The sequence below is a fragment of the Manacus candei genome, unplaced genomic scaffold (genome assembly GCF_025592945.1).
Source record: "Manacus candei isolate 608988 ecotype Guabito, Panama unplaced genomic scaffold, ASM2559294v1 h1tg000008l, whole genome shotgun sequence".
In the NCBI taxonomy this organism is placed as follows: Eukaryota; Metazoa; Chordata; class Aves; order Passeriformes; family Pipridae; genus Manacus; species Manacus candei.
Window position 1 is genome coordinate 8,919,425 of NW_026138056.1, and position 16,658 is coordinate 8,936,082.

The 16,658-nt window shown below is 33.9% G+C and overlaps 1 protein-coding gene across 1 annotated transcript in view; it reads right to left on the reverse strand.

Annotated features, from left to right (window-relative positions):
* Window positions 1-452: 452 nt before the first annotated feature.
* SMCHD1 (structural maintenance of chromosomes flexible hinge domain containing 1) overlaps window positions 453-16,658 on the reverse strand; it is a 74,303-nt gene continuing 58,097 nt past the window's right edge. The window contains exons 35-48 of the mRNA XM_051774659.1: window positions 16,548-16,635; window positions 16,006-16,137; window positions 15,036-15,185; window positions 11,271-11,397; window positions 10,985-11,104; window positions 9,561-9,646; window positions 8,421-8,543; window positions 7,964-8,154; window positions 7,080-7,189; window positions 5,746-5,816; window positions 4,743-4,914; window positions 2,688-2,846; window positions 1,904-2,027; window positions 453-851 (exon numbers count right to left, since the gene is read on the reverse strand). Of these exons, the coding sequence (XP_051630619.1) occupies window positions 740-851; window positions 1,904-2,027; window positions 2,688-2,846; window positions 4,743-4,914; window positions 5,746-5,816; window positions 7,080-7,189; window positions 7,964-8,154; window positions 8,421-8,543; window positions 9,561-9,646; window positions 10,985-11,104; window positions 11,271-11,397; window positions 15,036-15,185; window positions 16,006-16,137; window positions 16,548-16,635 (1,765 nt within the window). The 3' untranslated portion in view covers window positions 453-739. The remainder of the gene's footprint in view (window positions 852-1,903; window positions 2,028-2,687; window positions 2,847-4,742; window positions 4,915-5,745; window positions 5,817-7,079; window positions 7,190-7,963; window positions 8,155-8,420; window positions 8,544-9,560; window positions 9,647-10,984; window positions 11,105-11,270; window positions 11,398-15,035; window positions 15,186-16,005; window positions 16,138-16,547; window positions 16,636-16,658) is intronic.

Here is a 16,658-nt window from a genome sequence, read left to right on the forward strand (position 1 = left end):
AAGATGGTTAGCATTGGTATGATTTTATATCTCATTCACAACCGTGAAGTATCCCTACTCACCCTTTACTCACCAATCCATAAAACAGCCACCTAGTACACACAGTAAACCCACTGCACTTTTCATACTCACAAGTTACTTTGTTTTTCCATTGGCACTGTCTGAAGGAGAAATTAATTCTCATGCCAACACCTTGGATATAGCCTTTGATAGGAGCTTCTTGCTAACCGTGGGAAGACTTTATGAACGTCTGCAGTTAGATCTCAGTATATTGCTGCTTAAACCCTCCCTTTTGAATTGATACTACCTCAACAGCTCATCCATCAGAAAAGAGTATTATAGAAAGTTCTCTTCCCCAAGACAGCCTGGGATGCTTTTTAAATTAAAATCTCATTTCATGACAATCTATTCAATACAAGTGATTGTACTGGCAGTGCTTTGCACTGAAGCAGTTTTACTGAAAAGATCCTTTATTTTTTCATAAATAAAAAAGAATATATTTTAAACTTTTTTTCACACATGAACGTAAAAACTCTGAAAGCCTTCAGAAATTAAAATTAACTATACAAAAATTGGGCTATCAATGTTAAATACTTAAACTTTTGTTACCACTAACTAATTTGTATCTTCTATTGGTATAAAAATCTTCATAGTAATGGGTAATACAACATAAGAATTTCCTTTAACTGAATGTATTCACATTTTCAATATATAGTTTTTCCAAGCAAGTCGTATCAGTCTATGCCTTTCTTTTTCGTGTAGTTCCATTAAGTTCTGAAGGGGTCGTTTGCAGCACTTGCTGCTGCTGCTGCTGTTGCTGCTTTGTGGGACAGGAGAACCATTCTTCTGAGCTAAACAAAAATAAAAGCACAGTTGTTTATAAACAAAGCTTTTCTCTTATATATATATATATATATATGTAATACATATATATAACACAATAAAAGCACAGTTGTTTATAAACAAAGCTTTTCTCTTATATATATATATGTAATACATATATATAACACAGAGCTCCCCTTAGTATAAATAACATAAACCCCAAATTTGTGCACAGCTTATTATTTAATTATTTTGTTAAAATGAAGAATAGCACCAGGCTAATATTAGATACTTTAAATACATAACCATTTCAGTTCTATATGTGGATAAAAATTAAAATAGTAACCAATACAAATAATAAAGAGACATAGTAATATAGTGAACACTTGTTCAGAGATTCACAGAACACGACTGGATAAGATTTAAATACTCTTAAAAATACGACCGTAGTTCAGCAAAGAATGATGTAGTCATGAGGACGGACATGAGAAATGGAAAAGTCAGTTCCATGTCACTTTAAAGATACAGACATACAGATTTCCCAGATTTTGTGTGTGTGTGTGTTCAAACGCTCCTTAGCCACAAAGGGAATGCAGAAGAAGATACACAGGTAAAGAGAGAACTGTGTTAAATACTTTACTGCCAGTTCAGCTCAGATAGTTACTTAGAAAAAGCTGTGTAAGTATGATTCTTTATTCTGTAAAAATAATTTTTTCTCTGTTTATCTTTCTAGTATTTGAAATCAAACCTGAAAAGAGTTTATAGACCAAGCCATCTCAAATATTTCTGGGGTGTAACAGAGTTGAATATACCAGAAAACACAGAGAATGTGAATGCTAGAAGATGCCAATCAATCAGTTCATAAAGAGAAACAGAACTAGAATCATTAAGCAAATCTTTATATTAAGCTTAAATGGCAGTAGAAATTAAAAAAAAAAATATTGAAAATCAGCTTTATGCAAACTCTAGTAATTGTTGGTTATTGCATACAAATATGAATTAAAAAATATGCAAAATAAACTAGTTTTTGTTTTGAATTCAGGATATGAGAAAATAATGACTAGATTCAGAACAGACTTACCTATACAATTTTTTCACTGTTTCTCTTCGCATTCTTTTGGGAGGTATAGGGGTGTCAGACATATCTAATATTATAGGCTGAAGTAGTGACTCAGCACCTTTATCTGATAAAGCAGGAGTCATACCTATGGAAGAGTTGCAAGTCAGAACAAAACAAAAAAAATTAAACCCGCTGGTTATAAATGGACCCTGTAACAGATAGAGTTAAACCTCTGAAGTAAGGCTTTAGATATGCCATAAATTTTATGGTTACCTTAAGTCTCAAACCAAGTTCAAAGGTGACAGATAAAACTATCTGCTTTACTTATAACGGTCACAGAGTAAAGGTTGATTTTTTAAATATATTTTGAAATATTGTAAATTATTTGATATTTACATAAAACCCACTTCTAACTCAGAAGTACTATCCTTGCAGACTTAGGGGTGTTTCTTTTTATAGCACAATGTTTTGATTGTGTTTCCTTAGCAAAAGCCATTCAGCCAGCCACACAAATAGTTATATAATCTCTTATTAGTGAGATCATAGTTTCATGTTCACAAGACACTGACTGACCACATTTTTATTATCTGAACACAATACAGGACAGTGCTGCTCTAGGCACTATCTACACCATCATAGTACTACATACAGTTTTTCTATTCTTTCCTTAAAGTGTGACATCTCTAAGCTCTTAATGTTAACAATTTTCCTTCATAGTTTGAACTTCTTAGTTTGCAAGAGCAGAATACATCTGGTTTCAGTTAAGTCTCCTTTAGGACACCAAAATTATAATACAATAACCTACCCAATTTCTGTTTTACTAGCTTGAGGCTTTTCTCTTGTTCAGCAAGTTCCTGTTTTTTCTTTTGCATTTCTGGAGTGTTCAGAGACTGCAAATGTAAATCAAGGTCCTTATTCACATTATCAAGTTTAACCACTGCTGCACGGTATTGCTGAAGAAGATCTAATGGAAGAATAAAATAATAAACCACAAAACAATAAATATGTGGCCATTTTGATTTAGAACGCTAACAAATACAATTCAGACAATGTATAAATCCACAAGAAAACATATATTTCTAAAGCACTACTTAAAAAACACACGAACTTATAACGGATTGGTAGTTGTTATTAAAATGACTGTAAGGGGAGGCAAAAAATTACATCCAATATTTTGATTCCTCTTTTCTTTTTGAGCCCATATCTTATTTCACAGTACCAGCAAACTCTGAAAATGATGTGGGAAACTGGTATTACTTTACACATCTTGTCCCTTGTGCCTCCAAACAAATTCTCTACCTTTGATGACACTAAATGCTTGTAGTATGCTTTGCTTTGAGTGCTACAAAGCAGAAGCTTGTATTGCTGACTTGAATTGTATTCCACCTTGTGGATCAAGAGAACATTTATCGAGTTTCACTTTGTCCTACCTACGGAAATCTAATCAAGTAGACTCAGAAAAGCAAGGGTATAGTTTGTTGACAAACCTTTTCCCTCTTTTAACATATGAAAAAAGAATTTTTTCTTGCCCAGGCACTGAATAGATCAAGTAATAAAGGAAGGGTTCAAGCATGTCAGCCTAGGCTCATTCCTTTTACTTTGGTGAGTGTTGGGTGGCTTGCACCAAGCTTAACTGAACACTAAGTACCTACTTTCCTTTTATGCTACAAATGCTGAAAAAGAGCATATCAGAACCAATGCTAAGAGTGAAATTCAGTTCAAGACAAGTCCTGTGTAATGAGATGGATGCTGTCCTTTAAACAGAATTTTACTATGATTTTCCTTTAAATGTCTAGCATCACTCCAAGTGAAATTAAAGCATGCCTTTTCTTTTACCATGATTACATGATTACAGAAAATGCCAGTTTAATTTATATGGTAATAATTCAGTTCAAAAATTGAAAATGTGTTGATAGACAAATATAAAGTGTCCTAAATGCATCAAATTTTAGCCTGTGGTTGACATGCTTACTATGTTTACCCTATATGTAATAAATTTTTTACTGAAATGCCAGCAAAGACCCCTTTAGTCCTTATTTTTTTCCTCCTTCAATTGGTTAATGTTAAGTAGTTTGTTCATATATAAGGATACTCCAGTAGGTGCATGTGTTCTCTCTCATTCTCCCCCCAGTCCTCTCCATTGCACATTTCTAGGAATACTGTCCTGGATAAACTTCATGTCCTTTTTTTTGAAAACAAAGTATTTCATAGCATTATTATTTGTGAATAAGACTTTTCAATGTTTTACCAATCAGTCAGGTCAGCTGTTACATGACAGAAACTGCCATCTTCAAACTTAATTTATAACCTTTATTCCCAAATGAAGATTCCAAGCACATAATGAAATGGAAGTGATCTCATAAGAAATAAAAGGTACCTTCTTGCTATGGTAATAATGCAGCTGTTGTGCTTAAGAAATATTCTCTCTTACAAAACCAGGAATTTTTCTACCACTGCTTCATTGAGCTTACTTGCACAGTAAGAAATTCTAAATTGATGTATGGTGTTTCCAGAGTAGAAAGACCTGAAACTTGTTTTTCAAGGATGCTAGAATTCAGTCAGCTGAAGCTTCTCATGCCTGCTGTCTGAATTAATTACCGCAGCTTATAGTCCCTAAATAAGACTAAGAAAAAGAGGGCAATATCTCATTATTATTATTTTTCTTCTTTCAGGAAATTTATTAGCTATAAGCTTTTAAGAAAAGAGAAATTCATAAACAGGACATTGTACAGGTCCTATTTCTTAAAATAACTTTATGCTTAATTGAAGTTTTCCTTTCTGTATTACTTAAGAGAATAACAAACATAGGCAAACAATATAATTTTGGAAGTTTTGTATTTTTATGACTTCATTAACTCACCTATCTGTCCAGAGAAAGTAGAATAAAGTTTTGGCATTGGTGCTCCAAATACCATTCCTCTGAGTTTGTCCATTGGAGGAGCTTTATTCTGCAGGCCTCCAAATTTTCCATTGCTGCGAATCCTGTCACCCTCCCTCGTCAGCAAGGTAGGGCAATGTGTAATTTTTACAACCTACACAAGTATAAAAAATGATACTAAATTAGTAACTCCATGAAAAAAATCTAAGGTTTCAACAATGTTGCTGTGAAGCCTATTTTTCAACTGCAATGCAGCTTGCTCTCTAATCAAAACTTATTTTATGAAATTACACGTCATGACTTTTGCTTTCAAGCAGCAGAATGCATATATTAAAATTAAGCAGCACTGTCAATAATTATGAAGGCTAAATATTTTTGGGTTTGTGCTCTCAGTTTTTAGCAGAACTCAGAAGGCAGAATTTAAATTTATACTGTGGAAAAAGCTTATTATCAACATATACTATGAAGCAACCGCCATCAGTACAGTTCTACATTCTTATGCAGAATCATTATTTCAATTGTAGCAAACTCATGAGCTGAAATGGAAAATGTACCATTAAACCTAAATAAAATGGGTCACGAAGAGATCCAGTAAGTTGCACATCAAGTTCTAAGTCGAGTGGACCTGAAATTTCATCAAGTGCCTTAGACTCCTGTGTTTTATTATACATATAGTAACTAGGAAAGTACTGAAGGACTTGCATTTAACACTAACAGCAAAAGTGAAAATGTTTATCTTTAAAAACGTGGTGCCATGTGTCACGGCAACATTCCCATAACAGAATTTGTTAAAAGGAGGTAATTTTGTCAGTGCCGATAATAGAGATTTCATTCATGTTAAGTGCTTTGAGACCCCACAGACAGTAAGCACACTTCCCGCTAACACAGCATTAAACTTGGAAATTATACTAATTTTGTAATGTATTAAATATGTAGCTATGCAGTATATCTGTATTATAAAATATCAAGAATAATTGAAACCTACCTCTTTTCTGTAATGGTTGGCAGCATCCAAGTTATCTATAATGATAGTGTCACCCAAGAGCATACCAAACACTGAAAAATGTAATTTTTTGAACCATGAAATTTCTCTGCAACAAAATAACTCGAGTTTTGAAAAGTCAATTCTGAGGCATCAGTATTACATCTTTTCAGATAAGTGCAAGGGAAATAGCATGTAAATGATTTTTTTTCAATGAAATTTTATTCTGAGTTTGAGATAGATATGTAATCTTCTGCTTTCATCAAAGAATTCATAAAGAAAAAAAAATTAGTATGTTTAATTGCCTTTTGGCATAATTGACTGTATTTTCCATTTAAGTACTCTCTTGATATCTTTATGAAGACACACATAATATAATCCCAAATTTCAGTAAATTATATAAATTATCATCTTTTTCAAGTCCTCCTGGAATGATGAATTTTTTCACAGTTTCTTAATATGTTTCTCAGTATTCAATGGATCATCAAAGAAAAAAAACATTCACAGGCTGATAATCCATCTGAGTTTACTCTGCTTACTCTGTTCCATACAAAGTCTAACAAGGTAGTCTTGCATGAGATATGTCAAGCAATGTGGTTTTAAATTCCCCCAAGAGACTATCTAACTTTCTGAAAATGCACAAGACTAAAAATTGTTTTTTATTAAGAGTAGAGAGGAATATTTTAATAGTGGGAATTAGTGAAGACAAATAAAAAACTTATTGAACTAATTACAGATTCCAACTCTCCATATAAAGGAGCAGGTCTACTTAATTTAGGAAAAAAAAGTGTTAGAAAAGGTAGGTATCCTATGTTGTTAGAACTGAAATTTACATAAAAATCGAAAGCTTATTCTTACAACTATTAAAGCATAACATACACAGTCATGTTCAGTCTGCATGTACATAGATCTAAGCATTAAACATTTCTGAGAGGAAAAGGACTGGATAAACAGCCTAACAAAAAGAGTAACTTCTGCAATTGGAAATATCAAACTAATCTCATGATTGTCAGTTTCTGCTTACAGAAGCTTGGGAATAAGATAATGCTGCAGTAACTTAAAAAAGAAAACAACTCTATAGTACATCTAAATAGAGAAAATGAAAATAAGACAACAAGTAGAAGACAGTGGTCATGGTTGAAATTTTCACAACTGCTGTTTACAAATAATTAATGCTAATGTCCTCCTCTTTTTACCAGCAGACCTCACCAGGAATGTCCATTGGTATTTGCAAACATCTCAATGAAGATTACTGAATGGATTATAATTTGTGATGTTTCTGTATTTAATTTTTTAAAACAAAAGAAGTTATTAACAATTCCTTTCATATCATTTACCTGTTTGACAATGTTCTACGTTATCCGGAAATGTTAACAGATCTCTGGCAAATACAGGATTTCCAATAGGTTTGAAGAAGGTTTTTCCATTTCTTAAGTGAGGTAAAGGTCTGGTTAAAGAAAGAGAAGAGTGAAGGAGAGACAAGAAAAAAGCAATTTGTCCTTATTTCATTACTGCTTTTGACATAGAGTCAGAAATCTCAAACTGAATTGAATGCATCTTAATGCTTCCACATGAGGTGGTAAAATGATCCCAACATGATCCCAAATGTCAGTTATATTAAAGATGTTTTGGTCAAACACTGATTTTTAATGAAATATTATTTCCAGCAAATTCATATGACTAATTTTACGGACAAGTTTTAACGCACCATGTTATAAAAACTGAGATTTTGGACCCTACAAATAAATCTGTACATCAGATCTTTTCTAAAGGGCATTCTTCATATTAGCAGTCATTGTCATAAACAAATGACTTTCAGCAACAGAAATACAGTATTATCCTTTATCTTTCAGGTAACTGAAATAGCAGTATGAATTTCTATTACTACAAATGATTTTAGGGAATGTACCCTGAAACAGGATATTGAAAAGTTATTATTTGATTTGAAGCACTAGAATTATTTAAAAATAAGTTCCTGCTTGAGAAAACAGGTAGAAGTGAAGAAAAAAAAAAGGTAGATTGTCTTCTCTTTTTAATAGAAACACCTTATTAGACAAAGAACATCACACAACAGTTAAAGACATAAAGCTACTATTTCAGCTAACATTTCAAGTTACATTACTGTTGCTATAGTAGTGAACCCAGAAATTTTATACATTGAATATTTAATAGGAGTAAAGTTTAAAAAACAAATTAGACAAAAAAAATTTTTTTTCTCTACCTGTTCCAGTCTGGGAGGGTCTTCTTGTAAATAGAATCAAGGGGTAACACTTGTTGTCGACCTTGAGTTTCATCAAAAATAGAACGAGCAGCTTCAGTCGTCAGTGTGACCACACAGTCCATGTCACTCGCCAAATGCCAAGAGATAACTTTTGCTGCTTCGTTATCCTCGATTTGAGCTAAATGTGCAATCTATACCACAGAAGTTAAAATAGTCAAAACAGAAATCAAGATCACCTCTCCTTTTCATGCTAAGCATAACAATCCTGCAATTTCAATCACACATTTAATTCCCCTGTTGATGGCTGTTAGAAGAGCTGGTCATCTGATTTGAGATAGCTATCTTTTTTCAAATACTCCTCAAAAACTACTTGCATATTCAGTTTGCTAATTTTTCATCACTACTGCTTCATGGAAACAACAAAACACATTAGAAGGCTCCCTGAGAGAAAACTCACCTTGCCTAGAATATCTGGGTTGCCTTTTGGATAGTTTGGGAGGGTACAAGTTCTCCTCGGCTGCTTCATTACTCCTTCTTGATCCATCTTTTTTTTTTTTAGAAGTGAATCCACATACTGAACCTGAGAACGTAAGTTTAAAATCAGCAAGCATGTATCATTGGACTGAGCAGCAGCAGTAGTTACTTTACCTCAATTAAGTTTCTAACAAAAAACATTCAATAATCTGAAACAGACTTTTAATATATAGGGGACCCACTCTACATAATCTCAGAGAAGAGGGGAGGCACCTTGCAATTGCAGCTGAACTTTTTAATTACTCCTTTTATTCTTCTTTTTAATTTTTGAAGACTTCAAGGAGCATTTCACAAAGAGCTAACAGCGCTTGATTAGGGTCAAAACTGAAGAAAGTTTAAAACAGTAGAAGAGACAGCCATGAATGTACAAAACCAAACCATTTCAGAAAGGGACTATGTCCAAGTCTGAAAAATTTAGCCAGCAGGGGAAACTTGGGTACCAAGATTGCAATTTAATTCTACTGATTTGTGATTAATAACTGTAACCTGGTTTTATTTGATCTAAAGATACTTGTTTACACAGGTGGGGTTTCTTTCTTTCTTTCAAAAGAAAAGAAAACCTTCTTTAAAAACTTCTTTAAAATATAATTGGATCTTTATGGGAAATTAGCAATGGGTTACATTGTCCTGAATCTTTCAAACTTATTTTTACATCAACTTTGGCAGTAACATACACAACTCTCTAATTTTCTGAAGTGTTTTCCCTTGGTCTACTTATGCCAGAATATATCCAGTGTATATTGATCAGCCTGCAATAACGCATTATAAAAACTAGCAATACCAATAAACAGCAGTAACCTTAGCAGTAATGCAAAAACAAGATGAAGATATAAAAAAGAAGGTTTTTTTTATTTCTCTTGCAGTTTTTTTAGAGATATTCACATTAACAGACAAAAAAAAAATCTTAAGTTTGACACTGATCCACAAATTTTCCTATGGTTTAAATTTTCATGATTTTGGTAACATGTGTGATTCAACAATGTTATATATTGATATCAATTTCATATTAGGATTAGATTTATTTGAAAGATGTTAATGGAGTTTAGTAAGAAGTATGCCTTACTATGTTTGTCTGTGGTAATTCAATTTGGTGCTTTTTCAGTTCATTCTTCAAGAAAGATTCTCTAGTTTCAGCTTCTTTAACCTGACCTGAAATCAATAAAATCAAAGGAGAGTAAGGAAATATTAGAAAGCAATAGGACACTTTTCAAAATTACACCTGCCACAGCTGATCCTATTTACCTCCTAATTTTAGCCCAGAATATCAGGATTTGTCCACAAAGATCTTGTGATTCGTGCATTTTCTAAGCAATTTCAGCAGATGTCACTCCTTCAGGTTCAAGAAGCAAAGGAGCCTAGATCTCAGATCAATCTGAGAATGTAAGCTGTTTTTAGTTTTCATCCTCAATTATCCTTCTAAATGGTTCTCCAACAGGTAAAATGGCAAGACAGAAGAGAAGAGTGCTAGCTGGCACTAATCTCTTTTGTCTGTTATAGGGGACACCACTTTTTGGACACTATTTCCTCAACTCTCATATCTGAACTGAAGCAATTTTGAAAACAAATGAGTAAACAGGTGCTTTCCATTCTCTATTCAAAACATGTTTATATTTGAAAACGTTACTTAAGCATAAAGTATAATGCTGTTCTCTAACTTACTGTCTACAGAGGTGCAAAAATCTACAAATATGAAACAAAGGTTTTTGTCTTTTACACTGGAATTCAGGAATTCATATTCATAATGGAAACATGCAGTATTAAAATTTTACAAGAAACAGCAGCATATTCTAATTCCAGTCTGCTTTATTTACATTAAGTGATTACTCAAAACAAAAATTCAAAATGCAACTATTAAAACAAACCTTCTGATCAACAGGCAGGATGATTCAAACAAAAAAAAATGCAAAGAAAACTTTTTTTTTCATTTCTCCCATTCTCATAAACCACTGCCCTCATACTACTCTTCAGTTTAATAGACTATATAAAGGATTACATTTGCTGATGAAGATAAACTTGAATAGTTACACAACACTTCTGAATAATGTACACAGAGTCAAATATGAGGGGAAAAAGTAACATTCTGAAAATGTAAGACTAACTTTTTTAGAGAGGATTATCTACAGTTCATTTCTCAAAATTGGTTTTAGGCAACTGCTGAATTTCCAGATGTATGAGCATTCACACATTCATTGCAAATATGGGAGGGAAAGACAGTCACGGGAAAAAAGAATCAGACCACCAACTTCAATTACTTCTTCTGATAATTCTGACATAAGAAATTCTACCTCAAATCAACACCCTTTATAGGAAGGTACATCCAAATAATTAGATGCTTCCCTGCAAGCTACACTCCCTTCTGTTCTCCTCTAATTACTGTCTCTCAATTTCAATACTGATTTTTCTCCCCTTCTCTATATTCTCAAAATTATTAAAGGACAAAAGTTAAAAATTTTGAGGAAATTGATCTACACATTTGATTGAACTTACATTTCATTTCAGCTACAAGCTGGTTAGTAGTATCAAACATCTTTCTGTAAAGATCTATGGACTTAGATAATTGGTCTTTCTCCCTTGTAAGTGTTGCCATCAGCTGCTGCTTCTTGGAATCTACAGAAATAAGCATATATACTTTTAAAAGAAAATACAGTAACATAGCTCGTTTAAACATTAGCAAAAATCTATTAACCTATTACATAGTTCTTAAAAAGTATTAAGGACCTAAAAATAGCTGATTCTAAGGAAAAGCAAGTATTTTAGAGTAATTGAAACACACCATTGTAAAACATAAATGAGAGATGATATGGTTCCAAAGGTTTTTTCAGAGCTGGCAGATGTGGCTCAAAGACAAGAATATATTCAGTGCTATCTCTTCCAGGACTGTCTTCAGCCAGCACTAGATTCTATTAAGACAAACAAACATACATAAGTTTATGCCCACACTAGAGGTAACACACAAAATAAACATTATTCAAATACTAAATCTTGTAAGTTACCTAACGCCTGATGTCTAAACAGTATTACTATGGTTTTAAGTATTGAGTTGGAAATGCCTTTTACAACTATTAAACAAAACTAAAATACAAAGATATAGCAGTAGCCATTTTATTATTTAAGAATTAAGATTTTCATTTTACCTGTTTAAAAAGTCGTATTATTTTTGGCTATATATTTTATCTCAAGAAACAGATACTCAGAAAAAATCTCCTCTGTACTGTTCTGTAAGCAAGATTTCCTCATGTGTACTTCATTCAGTATGTGAAATGCAAACAGAACATTAAAAAGAAAGACCTGATGCATAAATATAGAGAAGGAAAAACAAACTATTCCCAGTGCTTAGTTAAAGTTACTGCTGTTACCATGGAAGTAGACAGCAAGTCCCAAATGAATGAACAATATATATCCAAACACTATCATGAACATTCAGTTTCTTATTAATTCCTTATGGAAAAGACAAACTAAATCCTTTGTCTTTCTTTATAAACATGGTAAATATTATAAAACCATAAAGAATGATAAACAGAAATAAAATTAGTACAGGCAATATCTAAATGTGCTGTTACTTTGGGAAAGGTATCATGCATAAAATGAATAATGCTTATAATAAAACTCATACTGTTTCCACCTTTAACATGTAGAAATTGCTACTCAACTGGCCAAATCAAGAGAGAAGTGGTTGCAGCCTAAAAGAAGAGATAGATATATAACCTTCAAAGATAGTCTTCATGGCTTTCAAAAATATTGCAGCTACATATTTTATCAGAAGAAGTCTGTAGTGGAAATATCTTTTCCTTAGAAAACATATTCTAATAAAAGTCTAAACATTTTTCTTCATTAAACAAGTTTAGTATTCCTAAACCTGTAAGGGTAAATATGTCATATTATCAGATTATTCCCCTCCCCATTACAAGTCACATGAAAAGTACATTGCATCACAACCAAAAAATTCTTTCCACATGCGTTTTGTGAGTTGTTTCAAGTCAGCGAACTCAGTATAAACCAGATGACTGAAAACTGCCTGAAGAGAGACTGGATTCACTGAAACACAATTATTGCCTATGGGTGACTAGGGAACACAAGTTACTGTCAAAAGCAGAAGGATCTCATCAGGTCCCAGTAATGAGAAGGAAGAAGCACACAACATCCTCCACCCCCTATCAAACCAGGAATACATAAGTAGAAAGAAAAAAAAAGTCTGCTTACCCCCCAAAAAAAAAAAAAGTCAAAACAAGCCAAATTAAAAAAAATCCTAACACACTCCACCCTCCATTACATAGGTTGTTAACTTTGTCACTGAAGTAAGACTGGAGAATTTAGATCACAACGGCACAACAGCAGGTACATGGAGATAAAACAACCCCTGTTATTTCTGCATCAGTGAGAAGTCAGAGAAATTATCCAGTAATTTTATCTGAACTGTCAGAGGCAACCCTATGGGGTTCTTATTATCCTCAACAGTATGCAATTTGAAACACTGTTCAATTTCCACCTCATTACCAGAGGTGTAAACACAAGATTTGCAGAAAAAAAGCTGTTTTGTTAGACCACCCTTAGCTATACTTTTGCATTTTTTCTCACCTCACCTGCCTGAGAAAAACATGTTCACAAACCAAATAATGTATTACTCCTGAAACTTGGTTGAAGAACAAGAGAAACTCAAGAGTGTACTGTAAATCGATTATTTTATCTGATACCTCTATTTAGTCCCTGCATTTCATTTTTCTAGCTTGTTTTTAATACATTTTTTGTCACTTTTCCTTATAGATTAGAGTAGAACAGAGTTTGGCAGATTGTTCAGTGAAAAATGTTTGTCTATGTTAACTAGATGTTTCTAGTCCTTGACTAGTCCTTGACTAGTCCCGCTGCGACCCGGGTTCAATTCCCGGTCAGGGAAAAACTCCCCCGGGCGGATGGAGCTCGTCAGCCCTGTAAGGCCATCCATCTAAGAGAAGGTCACTCTAAACAAACCTACATCCTGAGGACCTCACTGCCACTGTCCAAGCTCGCTTGGCCCCGGCAGATGAACCTCAGGATTAAAGGGTGGGCTCAGTTCAGCGCACACCGTGTCTCACCTAAAAAATCCACTGCGCAGGCTCGAAGGGTAATGACCTTTCCCAAATCTTCATTTGCGAAGACTGGCCATACATACATACATACAGTTCTTGACTGTTATCAACAGAGAACTATTTACACTGTGTCATTAAGTTTCATATATGTAGTTCCATTAAAGCAGTCAATGTACTGAACAAGATATATTATGAAGAAGTTTGTATGTAGGACCTGTAGATTTTAGGATTGTACCGAGATCTTACTGTGGTGATTTCCAAGATGTATTTGGAGGTTTTGTGTTCATTGTTATGCAGTGTCTGCCTCCACCTGGCACACACTGATGCTGGTTTGTTGCAAAGTTGCTTCCAATGAGCAAGTTTGAAAAGGCGGCTGAGAAAATGTCTTAAAGAAAGCTGGATTCTCCTTCAGTACTCCTTCTAACTGTTTGAAGACTTCCATAGACTTCAGACTAGTAAAACATCTGACAACAATCAAATGAAGTAGTCAAAAATGAAATTCTGCTCTGTCATTCTTATATGATATTTCAGCAAGTTGAAGAAAACAAGAAATAAATATACAACTGTTTCACCACAGGAATAGTCCTAGTGACTGAAGTTCTCTGTAGGCTTTTAAGAGAGAGATTGTGACTATTCCACAGAGAAGAAACTCTACATTTAGCTGGGTTTTTTTGGTGTGTTTTCAACAGTTTCTGCTTTTGTGCACGTTTTAACTCGTGTCTTTTGTATTATATTTTGTAACAACTGTGACAGATAGAAATCGTAGGCTTTAAAAATTTAATCTGTATTTGTTGAAGAAAAAGTGACTGTGGTGATCTGACTACAGTATGCAGTAGTTTCAGAGGTATGCATGTTGGTACAGCCAGAGATTAAAACTGAAACAAGGCAGTAATTTTTAGCAGCCAAATGCACCAATAAGTGAAATAAAGCATAAAAAAAAGGTACTTTTATCTTTACTTCTTCATATGATGATAGGATGTCTTTCTGCAAAGTATATATAGCCCCACTTAGCTTGAGAAAATGTAAAGAGAACCTGGTAAAATTTAATTACAAATGTATGAAGAGGTTAGTCTAAAGGATCTTAAGATATTACAGCCAGAAAGTATTGTAAAATACTGCTAATATTAATGGTTTAACTACAGATTGGTGAAGTGTTATTTACACGTGAAATTCAAATGAAGAAAATATTTGTCCTTGATCCCCCTGCCTGTCCCAGTCCCTAAGTGAAAGTATCTGTACACTTCCCTCACTTGGCAAGGATAAACAGTTTAACCAATGTCCATCCTTCAGGTTTTCTGAAAATCAGCAACCAAACATAGAAGAAATAAGTTATCTACTCATCTGTATGGGAAAGCTACAATATATACTAACCCTCCACAGAACACAATGAGATGTAAGATCAACTTTGACACTGTAGGAAAATAAACCTCATTAGATCCATTGCTCATAGAGCTCTGTATTTCAGTCACACTTACAATTGCAGCTGATCCATGCTCAAATGGAAACTCCACTGTACTGACTTTCCCCTGAAACTGTGGGATCTCTATATCTTCTTCATTAGGGCTTTTAATTTTTGCTATTACTCTGCCAACTAGTTCAAGTCCAGTGTGGTTGTTATATTCATCCTGTAAGTAAAAAAGACAATAAAGTTACTTTGGTACATGAACTGAACTAAGTAATCCATTTCTATACTGCAGTGGATTTGCATGGTAAGGTGTTAGCAGTGGGGGGCTGCAGGGGTGTGAGGACAGGTGGGGTCTGCCCCATGCTGGACAGGGCTGGTGCTCCAACTGACCCACTGCAGGACACAGCTGAGCTGTGAGGACCTGTTGTGGATTGACTGTGACCCCCATTCCCCACCCACCTGCACTGTTTGGAGAAGGCTAGGGGAGTCTGCAGCAAAGTTGAGCCTAGGAAAGGGTGGAGCAGAAGCTGTTTCTTTATTATTTTTAGTCTTTGTTTCACTTCAAATCTTTTTTAATTGGTGTCAAATTACATTAGTTTTCCACAAGCTGAGTCTGCTTTGCTCATGGTGGTAACTGGTAAATTGTATCCCTATGAACATGCAGAGTCCAGGAAACTTTATTTTTTGTAATACAACATTTCTAAGAGAAACTGTCTCCTGGAAGAAAAATCATGGAGAGAAACATCTGCAGTATATACAAGTGCTTTCCCACCAAAATCTATTCTCGAAACAAATTTTTCCTGTGGCCAACAAGAAACATGTCTGACAGCAAGGACAGAACATTTAAGTTTTGGTCATCTGTACATAAATGAAACAAGATGCACCTGTTCATATGCTGAAAAATCACAGATTTACATCTTTCTTTTTTTATGAAGTTAATCTGCAAAGAAACAGCAGCAGTGCCTTACAGCAAAATTAAGAATATTTTTAGCAGTCTTATATATTTCCCTAATCATGATTTTGTATGAACGTATAGTTACCATTATATGAAGGTATAAATCCTTGACCAGTGTACGGCTCGTAAGAGCTCGAACATTGGAAACTGCTGGAGTAGCTGGTAAAGAATCAGGAAGCAAGCGCACAGGGTCATTAGGTACAACTTCAACTATAATCTAGCAGAAAAAGGAAGAAGAATAAAATAAACTAAAATAAAATAAAGACTGATGTAATTAACTGCAGTTCATCTGCACACTTGGGTTGCTCAAGAAGCATTGAAACAAATACATGAGAAATTTATGGACAATCCTGAAATAAATTAGCACAACCATAAAGCAGTTCTACTAGGTTGCAAATTATGCAGCTCTGTTATTCCACTAAATTTTTGGTTATAAAAGTTAATGAAAACATATTTTGATAATCAACAGTTTAAAATCAGTAACTATCAAAAATAAAAATATAATTTTTTGCAAAAGTTGCAAGTGAAAGTATTTGCATTCTGAATCTACAAAGTATCATAACACTTCTCACAGATGATTCTGTATTACATGCTATTGGCTACATGCAATTAATTATAGATTCAAACCTGTTCACTGTTGAGCATATTTGTCTTATCCATTGCAAAGGTAAACTGGATACTGTAAGTGCCCACTCGCTCTGGAACCACTTTATCCCTAAATAAACCAAAAATAAACAC